The sequence below is a fragment of the Rhea americana genome, unplaced genomic scaffold, assembly GCF_003343005.1.
Source record: "Rhea americana isolate MKP2758 unplaced genomic scaffold, rheAme1 scaffold_43, whole genome shotgun sequence".
NCBI classification, from domain to species: domain Eukaryota; kingdom Metazoa; phylum Chordata; class Aves; order Rheiformes; family Rheidae; genus Rhea; species Rhea americana.
In genome coordinates this window covers 665,040-677,004 of record NW_028186568.1, presented here as the reverse complement: position 1 = coordinate 677,004, position 11,965 = coordinate 665,040, and the positions used below count along the sequence as shown (strand labels likewise).

General features: G+C 37.0%; 1 protein-coding gene across 6 annotated transcripts in view; it reads right to left on the bottom strand.

Moving 5' to 3' along the window:
• LYST (lysosomal trafficking regulator) overlaps nt 1-11,965 on the bottom strand; it is an 84,575-nt gene that overhangs the window by 51,487 nt on the left and 21,123 nt on the right. For all 6 annotated transcript variants that reach the window (XM_085315441.1, XM_085315443.1, XM_085315442.1 and 3 more), the window contains exons 5-11: nt 9,694-11,770; nt 6,964-7,987; nt 5,292-5,453; nt 4,423-4,579; nt 2,929-3,155; nt 983-1,049; nt 24-133 (exon numbers count right to left, since the gene is read on the bottom strand). In XM_085315441.1, the coding sequence (XP_085171567.1) occupies nt 24-133; nt 983-1,049; nt 2,929-3,155; nt 4,423-4,579; nt 5,292-5,453; nt 6,964-7,987; nt 9,694-11,770 (3,824 nt within the window). The remainder of the gene's footprint in view (nt 1-23; nt 134-982; nt 1,050-2,928; nt 3,156-4,422; nt 4,580-5,291; nt 5,454-6,963; nt 7,988-9,693; nt 11,771-11,965) is intronic.

The following is an 11,965-nucleotide window of genomic DNA, read 5'->3' as shown; positions in this document are numbered from 1 at the left end:
GTCCTTTGCTTCTGCATACATACCGTACAGGGTGTCTTCTCCAAAAATATCCTCAGGAGAAGAGTTAACTCTTCTGAACATGTCCGTGAGCTCATCAAAGAGACTAACAGGTCTACCAGCACCATCTGACACACTAAAAATAGAGGGGTAGAATATTCTTCTTGAATATAATTTTTTGAAAAATAAAGRCCCCATATACAATACTGTTATGAGAAAAATAACTTGGAATTCAGAATGTTTTGTGAAAACACTTTAAATTCAGGCTGTGATGATTACAAGATGATTGCTAGAGAGACTAGATTTTTAGAGTCTGACCATACCTCCTAGCAGTATTATTATTCAAAATTTCACTGAATGAATCTAGAYGGTTATGGGCTCCCAGGTTTGCAAACGGAGTCAAAGTCTGAATCTAGCTTCTATATGCTAGGYTTCCAAAGATTCTCCCCACTAAGCCAGGGATCAAAGTCCTGGCATGGGTTTACAGCAATGAGGTAGCTCTACATCAGAATTTACGTGAGCTAACTTAAGGCAAAGCATGTAATTTGGTTTCACATTCTTGGATTAGCTAGCTATTTTCTTAATTGAAATAAAACGRAATCAAGACATCACCAAGTCTCGTATTATGTAGAGGTTTGAAACAAAAACTGAYGTGCCGAGTCAGATTTAATCAGTAAGATAACAGCTGTTTTCCCAAGAAATGTTTGTTGACACTGTCATCTTGGGTTTATGATTTCAGTGAGCGTTTTCAGATCTGCTGGCATGTGTTTAAATAATGCAGATTCCCACCAGCTCAAAAAATAATCCTATATTTACASAGAAGTTAGATACTTGTCACAAGTTAAATATACAGCTGCACAGATTCACATGTGCCAATGTGTTTGCTTAACACAATGCATTTGCTAAAAATAGCTGAAAATTTGAGGGTGAATATATATTAAGTTATTAATATCAATATTTAAGTTACTTAGACCTTGAAACTCACCATGAAAACTAGACTCCGTCTGGGTCAATATGTTCAGAAATCCTCCCAAAAGATTTTTAACGGCTCCCTTAAAGGAAAAAGTTTGATATCTGAACAATACAAACCAGTTTAAGCACATAACATTAAATAATTTATTTTGAACCAATTCTTGTCTAGGGTTGAACTTAAAGTAAAAGTAATTTTAGTTACTTTAAAGTCTGGAAATATTTTAATATTTGCTAGTGAACATGCTTTCATGTGTGGCACAGTTCAATCACATCATATCAAAGATAGGGACTTTCAAATCCAGCTGATTCAAGAAAGGAGACAAAACTCTGAAAGCAAGTTAAGCCTTCTCCTGTAAAGGCTCACCAGAAAAAAAAAAAAAAAAAAAAAAAAAAAACAAACAAAAAAAAACCACAAAGCACTTTTAAGAGCAACATCCTTCAGAAAGGCAATCTCATTTAGATCATTAGCATTMACAATCTCTTAATTTGACAAATTTATACATGCTCTTTCCAAAAATGTATTGAAGAAAGAAATTTTAGTGTTAACATTTGGAAGGAGTTCGGGGAAAAAAAAAAAAAAAGGAATTGACTCAGTTGACAGTTGAGGCCTATTTCCATTGTATGGCTATTTAAATTACAGGAAAAGGTATCTTTTTCACTGTCTTTAAGGCTCAGACATCTTAAGGGACTGTTTGGATGCATTAYGCTGGTCTGCCATGGACTTTAATCAATACAGACAGATTTATTAGGGAGTTAAACACAAGTATGTCTTTGCATACTAAAAAGGCATTAATTTGACTAAATTAAATTTTTAATTATAAAATCATTTCATGCRTTGAAGTGCAAAATATGAAACCTGTGCTAGTGATTTAAAGCTAATTCACAAAAAAATTGGACTGCGGAATTAAAACAGTATTTTCTACTTACTTAAACTTATCCTGCTTTCAGTTTAAGCTGTAAAGCATAACTAACTTTGCTTCTTAGATTATATGAAAGCTCATTTTAGAGTGCTTAGTCATATTTTCCTCTTCTGCAGAAGAGGCACACTGAAATTAGCTATTAYAAGGCAAAAAACCCCTACTTAACCYTCAGAAATTGCAAAGAATCATGAAGACAATCTGTGCATTGGATGTTTGTAGAAGTAGACATACAGTCAGTGTGCCCATGTATGCACACATATATTGACAGACATTTGCTGATAATTTCAGAAATCTTTAGAATTCCAAGGCCTTCAGAGATTAGTTATTTACAAAATATTAAGTCTTTACATACTACTTTTCCACTAAAATGAATCATGTACAACTAGAGCCATAATTCCAGCAGAATGCATAGTCCTAATAAAATCRTTTATGAGAGAACTATTAGACAATAGAGTATAAAAAGGCACAGCTGCTTTTAAAGATAACTATTTTACTGCCTTCTGATAGCAGTGTCTGGCAAATCAGAGTAAGACTAAATACTCATCTGCATAACCCATACCCCTTTTAATAACTAGCACTTGAGCAGGTGTCACCTTCATTAAAAAATAAAAACAGACACCAGAGGGAAATAATCTTCCCTCCTRATACTACATACGTAATTCACATCACAGATTAAGATAAAAATACTGGATACATGAAGATAAAATTTTGTTTTTCAATGACTGGTAGGCTATTAAAACTGTATCTCTTGCCTTAGTGACTGAACAGTTCTGATAAAATAAGTCTGCTGTGAAATTCAAGAGCTTTGTAGGTCAAGTATCTTTCAACATAGTAGCTAACTATCCTAACTATCTGGTAACTTCAAAATTCAATACAGCTTCTACTTGTGATATCAGTTATTTACATTGTTTCAGTTCATATCAAATGCCCTAACAGCAAGTTAGATTATTTCTGAGTTTACTCAATTAGGTATATTATTACTATAAAACTGAAAAAGATACCGTGCTAYATTTTTGCCTTTGTTTAAGAACATTTTTACCTGTTCTATAAGTAAAGTGGCATTTTTCTCCTTCTGACTGATGATTTTCAGGYAGCTTTGGAATACATGAGCAAGCACATCCAGACTTGCATTACCAGATGASAGTAAGTTTAATTCTAGCATGCAGATTTCAGGATATATTAATTCTCCTTGATTGATGTTTTCACTTAAGTCATTAAAACAACCCGAAGGACGAGTGTATCCCAGTTCTGCCTTTTTGTCTGCTCCTGAAAGAGAACACTGCCTTACAGAAACTTATCAAGTGAATATAGTTTGCATGATCCAAACAAGACATCCAAGGACATACTTCCTCCAATCATCTCAAAGGTACAAAATAAGTGTTACTAACTTATAACTACTTTTCAGAAATCAGTAGRACCTTCTGTTTGCAATGGTTTTTCACATTTCCCTGACAATCTGAAAGCGCAAAGATGCAATTTCTTCTGCTGCATAATCTTAAACCACATCCCTTCACTTCCTGGATACTGGACACACTTCAGCGATGAGATACGCAATTTGTAAAGCACGGCTAAAACCATTGTAGAGAGCTTGCGCTTCTGTACAGAGCACTCCGAGCTTGTCAAGAAGGAGTTAAGTTTCTTGGTGGGGTGRGAGGAAATCACTAAATTAAATTGGGGAAGAGGTTTGGTTACTTAACTTAAAATACCAACAAAATGACAGAACATCTCCAGAACAATCAAAACCCCCCAGGGCAATGCATTAAAGTGCTTCCTCTTCCTCTTATATCTGGGTAAGACTTTAAAAGATGTCACTTAAAAATTTAACCTGAAGCATTTCTGGCAAGCTGTTTACACTCTAACTCAAAAACACTTCAAAAAATGTTAAATATATCCATATACACTTCTATATGCCATTAGTGATAAAGTCCAGTCATACAAGTAAACWGCAATAATGGAACTCTATTACATTTAAGTCCCTTACTGCTTATGCTGGCCTCATCTTACATAAGGGCATAAGCATCCAGATGTTCAGCATGACGGAAAAATTAAAGCAAATTCATCTTCAAAATTAAGYACACTGGAACAAATACAGTAAAATAAAGGATGTGCACATTAGTGATTGAACAAATTTATAAAAAAGAGATATATTGCAACTRGACTACTTAAATTTAACCAGATTGTTGGTGTTATATAAAAGTTTGAGCATAGATTTGTAAACAAAGGACTGATAAGTATCTCTGGAGAAAGTTGCCTGGWCCACAACCAATAATACATTTCAGGATGACTCAATATGACTTTGGTATAAATGTCACAGAAACCAAAAAAGGAAAAAGACAAAACAGTTCCTACAACACTCAGTATATGAATATTTGTCATCTTTCCATATATAACTGGATTCTACTAGAAGTAAAAAAAACTATCTGCATCTCTGAAAGGCCTCTGATACTCATCGTATTTTTGCATATCTCAAAAGACAAGCATGCTGAGTTACGCCATAAAGACTGTTTTGTATATTTAAAAAGTTCACATTTACCATCATCCTTGGTTTCACTGTCATCAGGGTTACTTTCACTATCTGCTTCATATCCTTCCTCTTCAGCAAGAAGTTTAAGACTACAGCACTGTGACTCTTCAGCTTCTTCTGAAATGTCTCCAGGTTGTGACACAGGCTCCTTTTCAGTGTGATGGGGCTGTATAACATGTGTCAAAAAAGTTCTTTTTTTTTTTTTTCCCCTCCAGAAAAGCATGCATTTTAGAACTTTCCAGACACTCATTTCCTCCAACCCCATTTGCAAAAGAAACAAATTGACCATAGACTTTCAAGCAAGCACAAGGTAACTTTTAAAAGATACTTTTAAGGATATTTCATTCTACACAGAAAAAGAACTCTGCAAAGATGGATTTTTTCTTATTACCTGACCTCAGTTTCAAGAATCAACCAGCCAATGMATTAAGAAAAGTTATGTTTCTAAAAAATCACTATCACCATAAGCAAAGCATCTTGACACCACTGTAAGGTAGATATTAGGGTCAGTCAGCACTCCTCCTCTGAAGCTCTCCTTTTGAATGTTTGTCAATTTATCTCTTCTGTGGAAGAGTGAACAGAACTTCAGCTTTCAGATGTCTCCATAAACAACAGTACCGCTTGCTGCCCCACTTTGGCAGAGGGAGAGCACGCATGATGTTTTCTTAAGTAGCAAATGCCAGGAGCTTATGAACAACTGTCATTCAACTTAAATGCTTACATGTGAGTACTGAGGAATTAATCTTCAACACTATCAAACCCCAAATTCAAGCACATGCTCTCTAGTTAAAAAAAAAACCACACATCTGAACAAAAGACCTGATCTGGTAAACCCTTATACATGCAACATTTTAATATTAAACTACTCAGTTTCATACCTTTTCGATTTTTTCTTCAGAATGATCCAGATCAGCTGAAAAAGTGCCCAATGCTACACGAAGCAGGGAATCAAACAGAGGCTTTGCCAAGTTGGTTTCTATCACTTTTGATTGAGCAAGCTGATCTCTTACTTCAAGTAAGATATCATCCACACAAGTATTCTGTGTTTTGGAAGACAGAAGTGTTTTGATTCATGTTATTCTGTTTTGGCCAACTAGAACAGACCCATATTTTCACTTAAGAACTCTCCTTTCCATMTACAACACTAATCAGACTTCCCAATTAAAACTATTAGACTTCYTCTAGTCTGTCACAATAATAGAGATTTGTCATGTTTGTCATGATAAAGATTTAGCAGGTTAAGCAGTTTGCACTGAAAGAGTCTTGGTAAACAGCATGTTGTCCAATATTAAAAGTCAAAATACTAAGTTTCMAAAATTAATGCCTCTAAAATAGTTTAAAGTATGCAGTGCTTTCAGACTGTACAGAGGTTAACAAGATAGAGGGTTACAGGCTCAAGTTCTCCAAAATAAYGAATGGCCAAGACACAGGGCCAATTTTCAATTCTCTATTGTAAAAAATAGTAGATATTAGGTACAGGAAGCTGCCAAATAAAATGCAAGGGAATAACTGAAGTATTAAAGCACAGTGAAGGAGTCTTCTATGAATTAACAACTTCTGAATATTGAGTTCATTCACCTCTAAGGTTTCTTTTAAGTAATAGTTCTTCCATGTGTCCCTGTAAGTATTGTGCCTTCTCCAGCATTCTTCTTTAAGCATCATGCTCTGCTCAATACTTTCAAAAATATTAAGTTACTATGTATAACTCCCTGCCTGTTCTATACACCTCTCCTTCAGTTTCACCTGTCACATTCACTTCCCATTAAATAACTCTTTCAAAAACCAAGTCTCTACCATCATTCAGAGCCCATCAGCTCAGAGAGCCTCCACAGGACACTTTGACCAGAAAAAGGTTTAGCTATAGTCAGCAAGCAATTCATAGTAGTCAGGGTCTACTACTACATTCACAGTTAGAGGAAGCCAACCTTTTCCTCTAGTTAGAACCTTTGGTGGGGGAGGAGGACAAAAAGCTTCATTAACACAGAAAACAGTATTTAGTGCAGAGTTCAGCCCTTGGCTATATTCGTGATGCTGGATCAAACAGCTGCAATAGAGGCACRGAAAACTAAACAGGAAATACACGAAAATAAACAGACAATACAGCTTAAGAAAAAAAAAAATCCAACCTGGGTCAACCTGCTCTTCTGGAATACTCTTGCAATCCCAGAGAGGCAAGAAACCTGCCTGAACAGGGAACCAACTCAAAACTGGTGGACCAAGTCACGTTAGAGGACAAGCAAAGGGGTGCTCCTGACAGGCATCTTGCTGGATACAGCAAGAAAAAGGGTGACAAGCAGGAAGATGCCTCCTCAGAAGCAGCAATTGCCAGTTTCTCCACATACCCACCCCCATTCCTCATGCCTGCTGACCACCCCTTACTACTAAGCAAGTCATCTAGTTCTATAGCTCAAGTACCACACAGAAAACATGGTATCATAAGAGCAGCATAAACTACCTTTCCATCACCAAAAGAACTTTCAATTAAGTCATTGTTAAAATAACATGGTACGTAAATATGAGCGAGATAAGCAAGCAGAAATTACACAGTACCTGGTGAAACGTCTCTACTTCCGCCTTCTGCATACCGCTCGCACTGTGCAGACAGATTGTCAGCAGAGCTTCCAGAAGCCTGATACCCTGAAGTGCCCACTCAGCCTCTTCTCTTACAGAAGGCTTTGTCTCTTCAAGATTAGCGATGGGAGTCACTGAAGCGTCTTCCCTACTCAAAGAGCTGTCACATTCAGACACCAACTGCTCTGCATCAGCAGGATTTTTGTCAGAACTGTTGAGTTCTGATAGTGTCAACTCCTTGCTTTTAGCCAAGTGAAACCTCTCATCCTTGATGAGAGGTTCAGCATGAAGGCTCCCATGCAAACTTCTGCTGCTTTCACTCAGTACTCTCTCCTTTTTTTCTTGCTCTTTTTCCTTGTTCTTTGCAAGTTTCTGAATAATCAGGATTAGTAATCTATGGCATGCTTCAAAACCTCCAAGTCTGTGGAACTGTCTCTGGAAAACTGAACTACACAAATAGATCCAACGACACATCGACCAAATATCTGCAGCCCTGCGAATGCATTCTAATGAAGGCAAAGTAAGGCTTTCCAGTGACAGATATGGTAATTTGTGGCCTAATGGCTCACTAGCTGTACTATCATATCCTGAAGTGTCTTCAGAGTCATTAGCTGAATCCCGATCACAATCTGCTTCTTTACTTACACATAAAAAAGCAACACAGAGGAATAGGTTTATTGTGTTGATATGAGTGTCTTGACTCACAAACTTTTTCTTTTTTGGATAAGCCTCTTTGAGGCCAGCATAAAACTTGCTCAGGCTTTGAGGAACTTCTGAAACTGTATGTTGGCTACAATGAGAAGCAGACAAGTCAGATGTAGCCTCCTTTTCTTCACTGGTCAAGCCTTCTAGTTCTGCCACTCCTTGGTCTTTCTGCTGGTCTCCAAGGCAGAGTATCAAAGTCTCTAACACTTTCAGAGAATGGCTTCTTACAGCATCCAAGTAATTTAATTCAATCATTTGGTTTACTCCATTACAGCTCAAAAATGAGTCTCTAACTACCCTGCAAGAGAAAGCATAAGGAAGTTACCTTATAAACGAACCATAAATTCGTGCAGTTTAGAGGAGACATTTTAACCAAGAACAACCCTGTTCTACACACTTGACTAGCACCAAGGAAAATAGACCATATTTATAGTAATTGCTGTAAATATCCCACCTCAGTAACGTGAGGTAAGATGGAGAGGGGAATTTGTCTGCAACTTTCTAGAATACTAGGCAAATATTGCCYGCTTGGTATTGGAAAAGAAATTGTAGCTTATTTGTTGTAAGAAATAATGTTAAGAGATGAATATTGATCAACCTCTAAAATACCGAACAAAGATATATGATGTTCAAAGCACAGAAGATATTTAATTAACACTGATACTTGCTCTTTATTGGTACCTCACCCCTGCTTTTTATTAGAGATTGGAGATCGTAAATATCTTGTTTTCTCTGTTTTATGACTTCAGAAAGTAGAGACTCCTCCTCAAATAAAATTGAAGTCTTAAAATATTTTTTTAGGCCTATTTTGTATTTGCATGAACACAAGATCCCTGCAGTTTTATATGAAACACCTTTAGCACATCTTTTTGCAGGCTTTCTGGCATAACAATTGCAATGTTAAAAGAGCACTCTTCGGTATACTTGTTTCCAAGGATGGTTTTCCTTTCTTTCTGCTCTCCATCCACTACATTTAGGTCATAGAGATCCTTACCGCTAATCTGTAAACTGCTTCTTGGTGTATCATGTTTTCTCATAGACATTCACCTCTCCTACTCTCCCATCACTTTCCTGCAGAGTCAGCTTTCACTATAATTGAGCCATATAGTGACTGGTGTATTTCCATATTCAGGCCAGTAGTAAATAACTTCTTGAATCTAAACTTTACTTCTTACTTCTTGACCACTAAGTGCTCTTTTTTTCCCCAAAATTAATGCTTCTGGTATAATTTAGGTAAGATAAGAGCAAAAAACACATTAGATATTCCAGTTTTTATGAAGAACTACTATTCTTTACAGTTTCAAGTAACTAGTAAATTCACTTCAGTTTTTCAGGACTGAATGAAAATACCAGTTTTCCTGGTAGAACAAACATTCATATTCTGAAAAAAAACTGTCAGCAATTCTACTGAAGAACTATTTCACCAAATTCACAATAAATAGGAAAAAAATTATTTCATGCCTTGAAAGTATGTGTTTTGTTTGTTTTTGCTTTTAAAGCTATGCTTACGTGAATAGAATTTTGTAAATCAGGAAACAGTTAGTTCAGGACTACAAATAAGTAACCTTATATTTCAAACTAGGTTTCTATGAAGACCATTCTAGCAGGAGAAGGGAAACAGATCAGAAAATTAAATAGTTTAATTCCCCCGGAAAAGCAACATGTGAATCTGTTCAATGTTCCTGAGTCACTTTGGCATGAGGAATTAAGAGGCAAAGTGTGTGTAACATCAAAGATTTAATTCATTTCTATATATTTTGATGGGATATGGGTTTCAACAAGTCAATACAGATCCCTTGCTATGATTCATGAATACACTGGCAAATCTGAATCCTATGGACTGAATCCTATGTTATTCAGGCAAGTATCTTTTTCATACTCCTGCAATATCCAAGTGCAGCCTACAATGCAAATAAAATTTATGTTCTAATCAGTAACAGATATACAAGGTTTTGTATATAGTAATTAGCATATTTTCCATTAATAAGCAGAAAATCAACTAACCTGGATTTAAGCAACACAGGAAGTGTCTGCAAATAAATCTGGAGTACTTCATAAGGCAAACACTGGCTATGGTAGCTGCACATGTGTTTATCAGCTGTAGTTATTCCTAGTTGTTGAACATGGCAAGCTTGCTCAACCCCTCTCTGAAGCACTGGATTATAAACACAGTTATAGAGTTTCCATTGGACCACTGCATTTCCCTTTTGAATTAAGTGGCATATATGGCTTGCAATCTGCATGCCACCTAGTTTGTCTTCTTCAAAAACAAGGCCCTGATAAGCTTCCAGTGCATCCCATCTCAACAGCATATCTTCAGATCCACTAGTAGGCAGAATCCCCTGAACTCTGCAAGAGGGACTAGATGCAAGACCAGCATCGCTAGAGTTGCCTTGCAAGGCACCTTCCAGCTGAGCAAGTTGATCACTGTCAACAGTACATATATTGCATGATGCCTGTATAATTTTTGGAGAAACTTCAGCCCCACCCAGCTGATCCAATATAAACTTGTTAAGGATGTTCAGTATGTGCTGTTGAAAGTTTTTTAATATTGGTAACTTGGAAGCATGAAGCAATGGTATAATCACAGACTTTGGATCCATACAACAGCATATTCCTACATTATGTACACCCGAGAGAATGTGAACACAGGTACTGCTCAAAGAAACTTGTTGCAACAAGTGCAGACACTGGTGTGCACAAACAGCAATGCAACAGCATCGGTCAGGATAATGAACTTCTCCATCAGCCGTTTCAAAGGGGTTTTTGGAAGCTTGGTTTTTAAAAGCAGATACAGAAAGCCCAGAGAGATCTCTGTGGTGGTGCATGAAGTGAGAGTATTCACATCGTCTGTGCCGCTTTCTTGTACACATTGATTGATGAAGCTGCTCTGATTTTACTTTTTTGACAGTGCTGATTATTTTCATAATGCTATTGATTAGGACTTTCAAGTGCTCTGAGGCTTCCCCAGTTGCTCCCTCATTCTTCATACACAACCATTCCATTTGAAGCACTGTTATTTCAAATAGCTTAAATCCCTCATGCTGTATGAACTCATGAACCAGATCTATAGCTTGACTAAAGTAGAACGGGTTGGAAGCTGCTCTCTGTAAGCAGCAGATCAAAATCTGCAAGACTCCCTCTAGGACCTCAGGTAGAAGCAAGGCTGTGTGATGATAGTTAGAAAATATAAAGTCATCCTCAACCTGCTGCTGTAGTGTTCTTTTGTGCCCTGGAACAAGAAGATCAGGTCGCTTTTCCAAACAAATTCTTATTTTTAATGCTGCTTTAAGTAAATCTGTTAGATTTCTTCTTAAGTTGTCAGGCATTGTTTCTGTATTGCTAATATCTAAAGACATAAGATGAAGCACTGTTCTGAAGAGCATCCTTTGGATCAGAGCCACAGGTTCATCTGTCCATCCTGCAGAAACCACCTCATTTTCTGCACTACTACCTACACTACAAGAGTCTCCAAATCCTGATAAGAATTCAGTTAACGTGGGCACCACACTAGCTGTAAGAACAGAACTGTGATTCAAAGTAATATCAAATTTGCACACTTTTTCTAGAAGCGACAGTAAAACATGGCATAAGTCAAATGGAGAGTTGTCCACGTTGCTCTCAGCAATCGCTGGCTCATTCAAAGTCTCCAATTTTAGTTCCTGTGCTAGAATTTGGCTGGAATTTTCCAGGTTAGAGGTATCAGGATTAGAATTTGATACTGCTTCAGCTGGTAGGCAATCACTTCTACCTGCAAGATAGTTGTCCCTAAGAGGATACGTTACAAAAGGCTGCAGAAACTGGGACCGTCTGTGTTTCATCATTACAGTAGCCTTATCATCAGAATTGCCTTCTGAATCTGAAGTGGACAGCTGAGATCTTCTTGCATCTCGCACGGAGTAACGATGGGTGGTTTTGTGAACACGTCCACTTTTTCGAGATCGAGGATTTAGTTTTACAGAAGCCTGAAGAGATGAGTGACTGTTTCCATCTAAGCCTAGCTTTTCCTGAGTAGATTTCACAGAACTTGAAGTGTTCTCTTTGGTCAGGCATATGTCAATTGAAAAGGGTAGATTAAAATCTGTTGCAACAGAAACACACAAAACACTGCATATAAGTCACATTTAGTAGCATTATAATGCATAAATCATTCTTCCTATTTAAGTATTTGCAACTTCAAAAACATGAAATAAGAAGGTTATGTATTCTTGGATAAATTTCATTACCATTAAGTAGTGCCAGAACTGTACCTGGATGCTCTGAGCAGTATAAGATC